General features: G+C 49.9%; 3 protein-coding genes across 3 annotated transcripts; all 3 read left to right on the top strand.

The window, feature by feature from the left end:
- Positions 1–1,592: 1,592 nt before the first annotated feature.
- EPUS_02826 (uncharacterized protein) lies at positions 1,593–5,045 on the top strand (the record flags this gene model as incomplete). Its single annotated transcript, XM_007803585.1, has 8 exons — positions 1,593–1,974; positions 2,092–2,173; positions 2,226–2,295; positions 2,388–2,549; positions 3,334–3,536; positions 3,591–4,029; positions 4,080–4,591; positions 4,784–5,045. 8 exons carry the CDS (start codon positions 1,593–1,595, stop codon positions 5,043–5,045), a joined length of 2,112 nt encoding a protein of 703 aa, XP_007801776.1.
- Positions 5,046–7,660: 2,615 nt separating this feature from the next.
- EPUS_02825 (uncharacterized protein) lies at positions 7,661–9,419 on the top strand (the record flags this gene model as incomplete). The annotated part of the gene is made up of 2 exons (XM_007803584.1): positions 7,661–8,337; positions 8,456–9,419. 2 exons carry the CDS (start codon positions 7,661–7,663, stop codon positions 9,417–9,419), a joined length of 1,641 nt encoding a protein of 546 aa, XP_007801775.1.
- A 2,147-nt stretch (positions 9,420–11,566) lies between these two features.
- Positions 11,567–14,623, top strand: EPUS_02824 (uncharacterized protein; the record flags this gene model as incomplete). The annotated part of the gene is made up of 1 exon (XM_007803583.1): positions 11,567–14,623. One exon carries the CDS (start codon positions 11,567–11,569, stop codon positions 14,621–14,623), a length of 3,057 nt encoding a protein of 1,018 aa, XP_007801774.1.
- Positions 14,624–15,042: the final 419 nt, after the last annotated feature.

Raw genomic sequence — 15,042 nt, 5'->3', positions numbered from 1 at the left:
CAGGAGAGGCGAATACTCTGTATACCAGCGGGAAGCCAACCCAGCAAGTGTTGATGCATGTGTACCTGATTTTAGAGGCCGTCTCCGTTCTAATGATTGCACGATGTACAAAATATTGTGCTACGGAAGGCGCAGGCTCCTTTGGGCGGGTTGTGTCGCTTCCCAGGGTCCCAAATTTGTCCGTGGTGTTTCGCAGCTGTACTACATTGATAAGACTTTGTCCTTCTGAGGCCTATGTCATAACGCGCACTCAAATTATCCCTGGAGTTCGTCATAAGGATGAACAGCATGCTTTCTTAGTCTGGCTGTCAGAACTGTCAGAACCTCGTGGCCATAACGCCTTTTCCCAATGCATTGCATTGCATTGCATATAACCGTCGTTCACGTGACAGATTTATTCGACTTGTTTCTCACCCCATGAATGATAGCAGCCATCCGGGTTTTCGGGAAGCAATCGCGATCGAATATTGCCGGATTCAATTCCAGGCGGTTCAACACCGGAAGAAACAATGCTTCCTCTAGGTGAACCATGATCCATGATCAAAAAAGCAATACTTATGATTGGGGCCCTGTAAAATCGGACCTTGCACGTCAGCTGGAGGAACCGTTCCAAGAAGGCTATCAGAAATGCATGGCTTAACCTTTTGAAGTAAATGTCCGCTGGTGCTTTCCTATGTTATATCTTTTGTTCTGCACACTGCTCTTCTTCCACACCTTACTGCCAAGTTTCCCCTTTGGGTCGATCAAATTAAAATGACTTCTCACGGGATGTTCAAGTTCTTTGAGCGAGAAAAGGTGCAGATTATCTTGTTCGCAGAGTTCCTGCTGTGCGGTTTAGTCTTAGTATTGCGGAGTTTCTCACGAAGTGTCCTCAGCGTCAGTCCCTTGGTGGTGGCTGGTTGGATATGGAACAGTCGACAGCTCATGCCAGAGGGGACACACTCGCTTCCAAGACCATAGAGTGAGTTCCTTTCTCTTTTACTAACGAGATGGCTAAAGAAGAGCTTTCAAGCCTCCCCATTATTGGACATGATATCGATATGAAAAAGAGCTGGTTCAAGTTCAAAGAATGGGGTGACCAGTACGGACCCATCTATCAGACTACCATGATGGGTCAAACCCATGTTTGGATCTCAAGCAACGAGATAGTAGCCGAATTACTCTCTAGAAGAGGCGCTATCTGCTCTGATCGACGTGGGATTTCATACATGCCAGGAACGAAAGATGGGGTCGAGTATCTCTCGTTTCTCAAATACGGCGGTCACTATTCCCCAGGCTATCGTTGGCTCTCACAACTGACCGCCAATAGGCATTTGGCGACCGCAACGAATGTCTGGGCACACCATGTTGCAAGCTGGCTATCACGGCCACATATTGTCTGAAACACACCGCTTTCTCGCTACTATTCTACATGATTTGCCTGATTACGAGCGTCTCATCGACCGCTACCTAGGACGCATCATCTGTCTACTTAGGTGGGATACCCCAGATCCAGTCATCCCCGTGGCAGAAAATGCGCGCACTTTCATGTACAGTCTGTCGCGCGCTGGACCACTAGCAAACGCACTCCCAATATTGATGTGGTTACAGGAATGGATCGTGAGGTTGAAGCAGATGGAACGCCGCAGACATACCGAGGAGGAGAAACTCTTCACAGCATTGCTCGAACGCGCGCGGCTCGGGATACGGAAGCTGGACGAGGCACACCGTGCTACACGAGCACCCTGATTGAGAAACTTCCAGAGTTTGCGAAACGCGAAGCGGCACATTCGGTTGGCATGATGGCCAATGTAGCAATCTTGACCACCGGCTCTCCATTGAGGGCTTTTCTCTTGGCCATAGTCTTACATCCACAGTGGCACATTGCAATGCGAGCAGAGATCGACTCTACAGTAGGCGAAGAGGATAGATTGGTAGGGTTAGATGATGCATCGAAGTTGCCACTCCTCAGGGCGGTCATCAAGGAATGCTTTCGTTAGTGTCCCGCCATACCTACCGGTGAATGACCCCTACCTCGCACTGCGGAAGACTTCTTCCTCGTCGGAGCTCCTCGTCCTGACTAGCTCTCATATGATTTCTAACTGTGAACAGGCATACCTCACGAACTTGAGAAGGATGACGTATGGAATGGCTACTTGATTCCTCAAGGTGCCTACATCCACGCCGTCGAATGGTTTGTTCCCCGCACCTATTGAAGTAGTGGAACTGACTGCTGACTTGTACAGGTCTCTTGCCCGTGATCCTGCTGTCTATCCAGATCCTGATACGTTTAATCCGCGGCGATATCTTGATCCAGTCATCCAACCTACCACGAGCCACTAACTGAATATCCCACCATACGAGGTTATCATGGCTTTGGCTTCGGACGCCGGATCTGCCCGGGCCAGGAATGGGCGGAAGCGGACCTTTTAGTCGCTTGTGCTGCGATTGCCTGGGCCTTCAAGTTGGAGAAGAAACGGCTACCTTCTGGCGGAGAAGTCCCGATTAATGATTATGATTTCACGAACACTCTTATCACCACCGCGAAACCATTCGAAATGGAGTTTGTCGTAAGGTCAGACAAGCATGCCCAACTTATGCTTGATAGATATCAGCGAGTGGCTTCGGAAGAGCAGCATGCAGCTGCATAGCAGGTGCGGATCAGCCCAAGCGGATGTGTGTTTGTGGGTCCTACTACTTACTAGTTAGTTAGTACTTAGCAGAAAGAGGCCCTCTTAAAATAATGCTAGGGGAGCCATCAAAGTGCGCTTAGATTAGGCCTAACCATAAGATTATTTAAAGAGTACAGAGATATGCGGCTTAATTGTCTGTGATCCAATGAAATCTTACTATCTACAACGTATTTTCCTGAAAATATAATTACAATATGGTCAAAATATGCTTCTCTTATTATATTAGTATGGTGGTCATTTAACAAAGTAGCTGTTATTTCTACTAACGGCACTTAGCTCATATCTTTAGCTACCCCTTCTCATGGTAAGTACTAGTACTATGGTGGGCTGGTTCCGCTGCCAAGGCTAACACTACGTAGTAAATACTAAGTTAGTAGTAAGTAGTGTACTACTACGTACGCAGTACTCAGTACTTATACAATAATATTCTCCTGAAAGTTTTATACACTTTGGTAGCTTGCCCGTGGATGAGGATGCGTGCAATGCTTGATATGGGTAATTGAGGATCCGACTAATTCTCAGCCGTCGCTCAAGGTTGTCATGCATGAAATCGTGTCTCTTCAATTTGGTCAAAGAAGCAACTATCTTGCCACGCATTTCTGGAACATTCAAGTCGTCATCATACCAAGCTTGTCTTGCTGTCAATACTGATGTAGCACAGGAGTCTTATTTCACCTATTCGGAGAACGAGCAGCCTGCAGTTGACCACGATGTGCACTTCCGAGGTGGCCTTGGGGCTGATGGTTCAGAGACATTTACTCCTCGCACAGTGATCTACGACCTCAAAGGTGGGTTTGGATCACTCCGGAAGTACAATGCACTCTATGAGCTCTCCGAGGAGGTCCCACCCGCCAATGATTTGTGGTGAGAGAACTCTTATCCAACCGAGACCAAAGCAGGAAACATGACTGGGGTTAGGCAGGGCAAAACGTCGACGCAGCAGCAGCCCCCCATCGAACCTACTGACTATCAAAAGAACCTCGACCAGGGCCTGCCAACTTCTCAGTTGACAGCAGTCGATGTTAGATATTGGTCTGATTTCAACCGTGTGTTCTATCATCCGAGATCGATTGTTCAGCTGAATGAGTATGACCTCAATTCACAGCTGATGCCCTTTGAAAGTTGGAACGCTGGCCAGGATCTCTTCAATGATCTGGACAAAGAGTCTGACCTGCTCGACCGCGACATGCGTCCGTTTGCAGAAGAATGTGATCAGCTAGCAGGCATCCAGATCTTCACTGGCGTTGATGATGCATGGGGAGGCTTTGCATCCAGTTATATTGACCTCCTTCGGGACGAATACGGCAAGACTAGCATCTGGCTTTGGGGTTTGGAGGATGGGATGCCAGTGAGCCGGGTAATGTTCACGTTGAAATCATGTTGGGCACTTCACTCATGCCGAGGCAGCAAGCTGAGACCCGTCGGAATGCAAATGGGGCAAGGACGCTCCAAGCAACAGCAGCACAAGTCTCAGCTTATATTCGGCTTTCAAGCCCTCCCACCAGCATTCCTGGATATATCCAGCTGGATCGATCTTCTGAATGGGCAAAATCGGCTCTGCTGTGCACAGCGGTAGAATCGATGACATTACCGACTCGGTTGAGGGATGGTAGTGGTCGCAGCACTACGCTGGCCGAGCTTGAGGGCATTCTAAACAACACTAGGTCGCGCACTCTCTTTGATCTTAAAGCGGGTGTCGTCACGGGAAAGACGCCACATCTGGCCGGGAACAAGGCATCTCGCGCGCCGTCGTTGCTTACCACGACATTCGACCTAGAGTATTCTCCACGAACGAGTCAGATTACTACTTTGGGGCGAACGCCGCATGTTTTCAGTCGGGCTGAGATCTGGCGCTGCATGCCTCGCTCGCAGATGCCCATTCTAGCAGGTGGAGCGGACCAAGACGCCGTTGTAGAAATGTGAGAGCCCCCTCTGTGATACCTCCCCTTTAGTGCAACTGCGTGAACTCTTTCATTTGACTGCGAGCGATGCCTCCTCCGTCACCCATGTGTCCCAGAGAGAGACTGCCATGGTGGACTTGGCATCGCGGCTCCCACATGCTTTTACTGGACTACTTAGAACTTAGAGCTGACTCTTCCCCTCCATTCTAGCTACCACGTCAATGTGCCTTTTCCTCAACTAGATACCTTCCCGGATACACTATTTGGCGGCAGTTCCGACCTAGAGCTTGGAATTGGCGCGGCGCTGGTGGCCAGCTCCGAGACCAGTACTCGGCTCAAAGACATGGGTCGCATGATCAGCAGAAGGATTGACGTGGACACCCGAGAAGCACTTCTCAATGATCTTGCGGATCTAGGAGCCGCATATGAGGAAGGCTGGCAGAACAGCTCAGATTCTGGCAGCGACCAATGACTCTTTGCCAACGTCTCTGCCGCAATGCCCAACAGCTCGAGTTGTCCGGCTTCTCGGCGATTGAACTGTGAAGAAAACGCCTTCGTCATAGAGGACCAGGGCCAGGGCCTGTAGCCTCTAGGCTATAATTGCTGATTTCACAGATAGGCAGTACTGTGCGTTCCAAAAGTGCTGCGAAAATCCTCAGCTACCCAAAATCTGCTGCTGCAGCTCAACAACTTATACTGAATTCTTCATTATGCAGTAAGATGTTCTGAAATCTATACTATTCAGTAGCTATAGCCTAGAAGATCTTGATCCAGGCTGATTTCTTAAGTTTCAAAAGTCTTTAGATAGTAGATTATGCTTATACCATTTTGTATGTAGATTATTAATCTCTTGAGAAAGAATCTTAAAATCTACACCAAAAGAATCAGATAAAGCTTAATTAGATTTTACTATAGGGTTTACATAATTTATATATCTATATAAATCGTAAAAGCTGTTTGTAGTTGTGGATTGAGCAGCAGCAGCAAATTTGAGGCGCTAAGGATTCGCAACACTTATGGAATGCACAGTAGTACTCCGTACTATCCTAATATTACATTTACATTAAATCTTACGTAGTAGACTGGTGCTACAGGCGGAAGCGCGTGGAGGCTGGGGGCCATGCACGATTTGTTCACGCAGTGCGGGGGGGACAGGGTCCCGCGGTCCCGAGGGCCAGCTGTCCTTCTCCCGGCATAGCCCCTCCCCTCCGGCCCCAGCCTTAACTACTATGTAGTAGACAATTTCCTTTCCTCAAACCCTCGCGCGGGGAAACTGCCGCATCCGAATATCGAGCTTTGGCTCCGCCAGTCCTCCATAAAGCGATTCTCAACCAAAGTGATGGCTCCCCTGCTCAATGATAAGGCATCAATGGGGGCTGACGTCCCAAAGGGTACAGTCACAACAAGGTATCTGCCAACATATTCCGTATCGGCATCGCAGGAGAAATCCTGCTCAAATTGGGCTCTGGCCATCAACAAATATCCTCAGCACATCGGTTCCGGTAAGCACCGTAAGTATAGCGAACTCCCATTGGCACTGTTTCGGTCCTCGTTCTCGATGCAGAAGACCCATGGCGAGAGAATAGCTGTCACATGCGGAGCTGAGTCGAACAAGGATGAGAAAGCCATGGCTGTCGCACAACGCCAACCACCCAACAAAGGCTGCTTCCAGCTCATCACAGTCAGAATAATACTACTACGTACATAATGCTGGATAAGGAACGATTTGTGCTGCAACCAGCGTCAACAACGAATGAGAGATAAGCTGGGGCTGGTATCGCCCCGCAAACACCATCAAGAAGCGTATGCATCTAAAAATGCATGTCTCGGATGCAAGTGCGAGAAGGCTATGTTACTATGGCTACTCTGTACTTAGCTTTCCATCAGCGGAAATTGTGGGGAAAGATTCTTCCCTAGGTCCAATCTTCCCGTCTGCCCATGTTACTCGACGAGCTAAGTACTAAGCAGGACAGATCACTCGGACGCAGTCGATGATGTGACCTGTGAGACACCACTCCATTATTCCGTACTTCCTCTTTCTCTTCTCGACAAGGATGGCCTTGCCTCGTTACATCAATCCTGCTCACCAGGCGCGCTGATTCTTGCCTGATCTTGCTTGTTCGACATTAATGCTGACCATGGCTGATGATGTCCCAACCATTCGTATTCAAGTGCTATGCAAAGCAAGAGAGTTGGCTACCACCACTACCACCATCACCACCTCGGACAGACCAACCCCTCGTTGAATCCTGTCTCAATTTCAAGCTGCAGCGGCGTCCATCCAGGAATCTGTGCACACAATGCAGCTTCGTTTCAAATGATGTCGAGCTCCCGCGATCACAATGCAGCTTTTGTTCCGGTGGCTGGGCATCCGGACTTCCTCTGTTCGTATTGACTATTGAGTGCATTGCAGACAGACAGGACGGTCTGAGCCATTTTTTGTCGCCGCAGCAGGCCTCCCCTCCCAGCCAGCTTGCCTCGTCGTCGGCCGAAAGAAGTGCCCTGAGATGTCATCATTGTACCTCGCCTTTTATGTCAGAGCGCCAGGGTACCACTTCCACACTCGTGGTAGGGAGGACAGCTTCTTATGGTATGATTCTGGGCAGAGGTGTCCAAGTGCCACTACAGCAGCCATTAGACTTTCCTAGGCTGCGATCATTGGCCGACATCAGGCTAGCCTACTCATCTACTACTACGTAGTATGTACTTCACCAAAGTCAGAGCTGCAACCGACCTTGGTCGAATGCACTACTGCAACAATGTATGCTCGTACGACAACGGTGGGTAATTGGGTCGGCCCTGCCATTCAACTTGTTCCCAGCCGTCTGCAACGTCGATCACAATAAGACTGTGCTACTATGGACTTGTGCATCTCGGTTACCTTGGAAATGGGCAAGATGAGGTAATAATGTTGTCTCGCCAGGATACAAAAAGCAGCCACCTGATCCATAGGCTATATAGGTGCTGCTTGACCCCGATGTCCTATCAGGTAGAAGCTTCTGCTTGAGCTCTCTACAACACTCTCGTTTGGACTTCACCAGTCCTTCAAGCGTTTTTGCATACTACAATCGTATAGCATCTAGCATCATGAAGACTTCACTCGTTCTGCTGGCTGTTGCCAGTCTTGCATTCGCTGGGCCTGTTCTGAGGAGGGACGACCACTCGAGTGACTACGGATATCCTACTCCCGAAACCCATCCCGCTCCTCCAGAGCCAACAGAAGAGCCTGAAGGTTATCATCCGCCGCCTGAAACACACTCACTGCCTGAGACCACCGAGGATCCCAAGCCATCGGAGAGCTACCCTCCTCCGCCGCCGGAAACACACCCGCCGCCTGAGACCACCGAGGAGCCCAAGCCATCAGAGAGCTACCCTCCTCATCCCCCACCGACGTCTTCTACCTCGTATGAGACAAGTGAAACACATCCTCCCCCAAAGACGACGGAAAAGCCACCAAAGACGACAGAGAAGCCGCCTCCAGAAACCACCACGGAGAAGCCCCCTCCAGAGACCACAACAACAACAAAAAAGCTACCCCCAGATACCACCACAGAGAAGCCACCTCCAGAGACCACAACAACAACTAAAAAGCTACCTCCGGAGACGACAACAGAGAAGCCGCCCCCAGAAACTACCACAGAGAAGCCACCTCCAGAGACAACAACAACAACAAAAAAGCCACCTCCAGAGACGACAACTGAGAAGCTCCCCCCAGAGACAACGACGGAGAAGCCGCCCCCAGAGACGACGACAACAACAAAGAAGTCACCTCCAGAGACAACAATAACAACAAAAAAGCTAACAACAGAGAAGACAACAACAGAGAAGCTACCTCCAGAGACAACAACAACAACAACAACAAAAAAGCTAACGACAGAGAAGACAAACAGAGAAGACGACGGAGAAGACAACAGAGAAGCCGCCTCCAGAGACAACGACAAAGAAGACAACAGAGAAGACGACGGAGAAGACAACAGAGAAGCCGCCTCCAGAGACAACGACAAAGAAGACAACAGAGAAGACAACAGAGAAGACAACAGAGAAGCCGCCTCCAGAGACAACGACAAAGAAGACAACAGAGAAGACGACGGAGAAGACAACAGAGAAGCCGCCTCCACAGACGACGACAGAGAAGACGACGGAGAAGACGACGGAGAAGCCGCCTCCGCAGACGACGACGGAGAAGACGACAGAGAAGACGACGGAGAAGACAACAGAGAAGCCGCCTCCAGAGACAACGACAAAGAAGACAACAGAGAAGACGACGGAGAAGACAACAGAGAAGCCGCCTCCAGAGACAACGACAAAGAAGACAACAGAGAAGACGACGGAGAAGACAACAGAGAAGCCGCCTCCACAGACCACAACAGAGAAGACGACGGAGAAGACAACAGAGAGGCCGCCTCCACAGACCACAACAGAGAAACCACCTCCAGAGACGACGACAGAGAAGACAACAGAAAAGCCGCCTCCACAGACCACAACAGAGAAGCCACCTCCGGAGACCACAACAGAGAAGCCACCTCCAGAGACGCACCCTACACCACCACCTACCTCTGAGAAACCACCTCCGTCTCCAGAGACCCATCCTACGCCGTCACCTACTTCGGAGAAACCTGTCTCTCCGCCTGCGCCGGTGGAGACGCATCCTACACCATCTCCACCATCTTCAACCTACGGTCCGGTAGCACCACCTGCATCGTCAGCTGAGACCACCCTTGTACCTTCGGCTCCAGCTAGCTCGGCCACGACATCAGCACCAGCTCAATATACCGGCGCAGCGGTAAGTAACAGGCCCGCTGTTGCTCTGGTGGGCGGGGTGATTGCCCTCATGGTGCTGGCATAGCGAGCTGTGTTTATTGACCGATGATAATGTTCACGGCTACACGCTGTCAGAAGTATGACGTTTTATTGTACCATTCCAAAACATCAGCCACTTGGGCATGTAGATATACCACTAATATAAGTCTCTGTCCATATGTGGATAGAGCATCCAATCCTTTGAACAGGCTCAGTCAAATCAATGGCAATGGCAATGGCATGGCAATGGCAATAGGACATGATAATAGTGATCTAATTTAGCATAGCATCAATAATACAAGATACATACTTTCAGCCCAGCTGTCACTGCTCCCAATGATTTCTTGCTCTCGGTGAGCTCTGGCAGCCCTCCAGCCCTGATTCTCGCTTACTACGTTACTACGGGGGCCTTGAAGTAATGTTAGTCTAGTGCTAAGAGCAGTTAGTTCTTAATACGACAACGTAATTTTATTATTCGTCACTTTGAAGCTTTGTTCTATCTGCATCTGTTCTGATTAGTTAGATTATTACATCTAGCTTCTTTTGAGCATAGCTTCTCTGTACTGAGAGGATATACAAGTAAAGATACTAGCGCTGAGCTAACATTACTTCAGGCCCGGAGCTAGGTGACGGAAATAATGAGACTTCCGTCCCACACCACTCTATTACTTCTATCTTCAAAATGGTATAGGAAGACCATTTCGCTCGTTTACGGCAGCTACTCTTTTGGGCATCGTAGCAATTGCCTTATTGATCTCCTCCAGAGTGATTTTATCCCACTCCTCCTCAATTGCTCGCCGCAGCTCCTCCGGATCAGTAATAAGGCCTCGATTCTTCAGTCTCTGCTTCAACAACCTCCAGATGCTCTCTATAGGGTTCAAATCAGGCGATTCTGGGCAATTAGCTTCCCATTGGATCCCTAAACGAGCTTTGGCTTTTTTGACTTTGTTGTCGGCCTTGCCACGAGTGCCATGAGCATTATCGTTATCCTCTAGAAGTATCTAATCCTTATCCTAATTAAGAGCGATAACTTCTTCTAAAAAAACGAGATAATCAGCTTGAGTAAGCTGTCCACCTCCTCCTGCGCCTGTGTAGAAGTGTAGGGGACTCTTGTAATTCCATCTAATGTACGCAAATACATGCCAAATTTAATTAGGCTGTTTCAATCAAAAATGGATCTTTGAAGAAGCATTTCGTGCTTCTGTGCCACAGCGACGATGTACTATAGCTTGTCATTGCAAGCCACATGCAAAATGGCACTCATCGCTGTATTTGTACTGCTTAAATTTCTCTAAATTCTAATGCCGACGTTCAAATCCCTATATTTGGCGTATCTTGATATTTTTAGAATGGATGTATTTTTTCTGCTGCGCTCTATAGGTGCCTACTCCAAATTGAGCCATGTTTCTTTGAATTACGCGTTCAGATCCTTGAGCCAGGCCAATTGAGCTTGCTATGGCATAATGAGAGGCAGATGCAGCACGAAATGAGCTATCTTCAACTGTCTCAATAGCCTCGCATTGATGAGGCTCCAAAACAGGTTTTCGACCGCGATTATAGACGTTATTGCTGCAGCGCGTAGATTGTGATTTGAGGATTCGATAGCCTGTTGCTTTTGGTATACCGAGTGATTCGAATAGCTTTTTTCGAGGTAATTTGCCAGCTGTAGCCTGCGCGGCGCAAAGAAGTCGCGTACGCAGTAGAGTATCGACTATTGTATGTAGCCTGCATAGAGGCTCTGTAGGTATTGAAATTGACGAATCAGGCTATTGATAGTTTTTTCAAGTAGTTTTGCGAATTCTAGCTATTTTTTAGCTGATTTGAATAATAATTAGTGGAATAATAAAAGATAAAAAAAAAGGGGTTGTTTTAAGGATATACCCTGTACCGGTAGTACCTAGTTACTACCTAAGTGTGGGTAAGCGGGGAGAAAAGGTTACAAGTGTCCTCTATCAACTCCAATTCGCACTCGGGTTCTTGTATCAAATATCATCTGGCAAGCTGGCTTCAGGAAAACAACACGGTGTCTCGATTGGAGTTTTTCGTGTTTTCGTGTTTCGCGTTTCCGTTACTGTTGCCATTGCCGTGTTGTGGCCCTTCTGACTCAGGTGCAGGCAGCTTTTCCTACCATGCCTCGCAACATTCCATTTTACTTGCGGTCTTGTTCATGATTTAAAGGACAAGCTTGACAGTATGGCGCCTCCTGGTCGCCGACGTGTCCCTCCGACTCACACCCTCCTGCCCTTTCTCCTTCTCTGTGTCCTATTCTCGAGTGCCTCTGCCGCTTCCGCTGTCCTGGGTATCGACCTGGGCACCGAGTACATCAAAGCTGCTCTTGTCAAGCCCGGAATTCCCCTCGAGATCGTTCTTACCAAAGATTCCAAGCGCAAAGAAGCTGCAACCCTTGCGTTCAAGCCCTCAAGATTACAAGCAACAGACCCAGAAGCGCTGCCCGAACGGTTGTATGGTGGCGACGCCATTGCACTGGCTGGCAGATTCCCAGGAGATGTATACCCCAACCTCAAAACCTTGTTGGGTGTCGACGTTGGCTCGGAATGGGCACAAGAGTATCAAAGAAGATATCCGGGGTTGAGCGTTGAGTCCATGGTCCGGAACGAGACCTTGAAACAGGCCACGGTTGCTTTCAAGAGTCAGGTTTTCGAAAAGACGGAACCTCCGTTCATGCTCGAAGAACTACTGGCCATGGAGCTCAAAAACATTAAGGCCAATGCCGATGTGACTGCGGGACAGGGCGCGGATATCACGGATGTTGTGTTGACGGTTCCAGCATTCTACACTGCGGAAGAGAAACGAGCACTGGAACTGGCTGCCGATCTGGCCGGCCTGAGGGTGCTTGGGCTAATAAGCGATGGGTTGGCGGTTGGCGTCAACTACGCGACCAGCAGAACATTTCCCAGCATCAGCGATGGAGCAGCGCCGGAGTATCATCTTGTCTACGATATGGGAGCAGGGTCGACTACCGCCACTCTTCTGAGATTTCAGGGCAGGACCGTCAAAGACATCGGAAAGCGCAATAAGACTATACAAGAAGTCCAGGTCGTGAGTTCCAATTGGAAGAAAGACCTTGGAGGGGACGCCTGGAATCAACTGATCGTTGATGACATGGTTGCGAGCTTCGTGGACACACCGAAAATGAAAGCATTAGACGTCATGCCTATCCATGTTTGGAAGAACGCGAAGACAATTGCAAGACTCTGGAAAGAAGCTGAGCGGATGCGACAAGTCCTGAGCGCTAACTCTCAGACTTCAGCAACGTTGGAAGGATTGTTCTTTGAGGATGTTAACTTCAAGTATCAACTGTCGAGAGCTGAGTTTGAAGAGCTGGCTATATTCCAGGCCTCGCAGGTAAGCGTTCCGCTGGTGCACACTCTGGAGGCAGCTGGCATCAGCGTTCAGCAGCTGAATTCCGTGATCTTGCACGGCGGCGCTGTACGTACCCCTTTCGTCCAGAAACATCTCGAGGCAGTTGCCGGGGGTCCCAGCAAGATCAGGACAAATGTCAACGCCGATGAGGCGGCGGTCCTAGGGGCAGCTTTCAAAGCAGCTGGCCTCAGCCCCAGCTTCCGTGTCAAGGACATTCGGGCAGATGATACCTCTGGATTTGACGTGCATCTTCGCTGGACAAGCGATGGGAAAGAGAGAGCGCAAAAAGTATTCACACGAAAGTCGCTCATTGGGCCGGAGAAGCAAGTTCCATTCAAAACTCAGGAGGACTTCCATCTGGACCTAACTCAAATGGTTGACGAAAGAGAGATCCCAGTTTTGGAAGTCAGCGTCAGCAACTTGACCGCCTCCGCTGCCCAGTTGAAGGACAAATATGCTTGCACGAGCGCCAACATGAGCACAAAATTGACAATGCGCCTCAGTCCACTTGATGGTCTGCCTGAAGTACTATCCGGTAGTGTTAGCTGTGAAGTTGAAGCCACAAAGGAAGGGGGCGTGATGGATAATGTCAAAGGTCTATTCGGATTTGGGTCCAAGAAGGCTGAAGATCAAGAACCACTTCAGGAGGACGACTCTGCAGACGCCGACACTACATCAGCTACCCTATCCACCGATGAAGAGACATCGACTTCGCCATCAGCCTCCACATCCACCACAGATAAAGCGACAAAACCATCATCAAGTATAGTAGTGATTCCTCTCTCCCTCACCACGCGTCCACTCGGCCTCAATCTCCCAATCCCTGTCGACCAGTTGACCCGCATCCGTACTCGTCTGGCAAAACTTGATGCCTCGGATCTTGCACGCTCCCGCCGCGCTGAAGCTCTAAACACGCTCGAATCCTTCACCTACCGCGCCCGCGACTACATTACAGACCCTACCTTCATTACACATTCTACCCAAGAAATCCGCGACACGCTCGAGCAGAAACTGAATGAAGCAAGCGAGTGGCTTTACGGCGATGGTGTCGACGCCAAGCTCCGGGACTTCCAAGATCGATTAAAAGAATTGAAGGGCATCGTCGAACCAGTCCTGAAGCGAAGAGAAGAAGCCTCTAAGCGAGCAGGGACGATTGAAAAATTAAACGAAAGCCTCGATCAGATGAAGGGTATGATCAAAATGGTGGAGAGTAGTGTAGAAAAAGCGGCCGAGGATGCGAAGCAGAGTGCCGAGACCGAAGCAGCCGCAGCCGCCGCCGCCGCCTCTGCAGCTTCTGAAACAGAGTCTTCGGCATCGAGTGAGAAAAATAGAGATGCGGAAGCTGAGGGCGATGACGAGCTCGACGACGATCCCTACTCAACCACAAGCACCAGCACCGCGTCTACTCCCGAATCATCCGAGACAAACGACCCGTCCGTCATCTCCCCCTACAACGCAGCCGATCTCTCCAGCCTCCAATCCTCCTACGATACCGTCTCCAGATGGCTAGAAGAAAAGCTGTCGGCGCAGAGTCAGCTGGGAGACCACGATGACCCGGTGGTATTGGTTCGGGAATTGGAACAGAAGACAGGGGAACTGCAGAGGGTGATCAGGGACGTCGTGGTTAAGAATATCAGGATCCCCGCACAGAGGAAGGGCAAGGGTCCCAAGGCCGGAGGAGCGGGAGCAGGGAAGAAGAGTAAAGCGAAGAAGGGAAAGCAGGGAAAGAGTGCGAGCGCGAGTGCGAGTGCCACTAGGGATGTGGATGATGGAGCGGAAACAGCGACATCGACATCGACTCCGACTTCTTCGTCCGCCACTGCAAGCTCCGCGTCGGGTAGCAGCCACAGCAGAGACGAGCTGTGATGCTTGATGCGCGATGCGTGATCCCCTTGCTTTGGTTCCTTACTCAGCGCATAACTTAGATTAGACTGACCTTCCTGCCATCCAATCCAATCCCATCCCTTTGATCCATCTGATCCCTTTACTCTCACTCTCGCCATCACCTCCTGCTTGCCCTGTTTGCCCCACTTTGTTCCTTCCTTCCCTCCTTCCCTACTTAGTCTTGATTGAGCTTAAGCTTAAGCCTACCGTCCACAGTACCATGTGCGGGCTGTGCCATCCGTGCCACGCTGTATCATGCTTAAGCGGATGCCGGGACGCAGCTGAAGTAATAGCGCAAGTCAGGTAGATGATCCAGGTATAGACAGCGGAGGGGGTGCAGGGGCTGTGAAAGTACGGGGTGTTTTGCGAGTCGCGCAGGCGGAGCTTATGGGGATGGGATG

The sequence above is a fragment of the Endocarpon pusillum genome (assembly GCF_000464535.1).
Source record: "Endocarpon pusillum Z07020 unplaced genomic scaffold scaffold2538, whole genome shotgun sequence".
In the NCBI taxonomy this organism is placed as follows: Eukaryota; Fungi; Ascomycota; class Eurotiomycetes; order Verrucariales; family Verrucariaceae; genus Endocarpon; species Endocarpon pusillum.
Note: the sequence above shows the minus strand (reverse complement) of the source record. Positions and strands in the feature narration are given on the sequence as shown.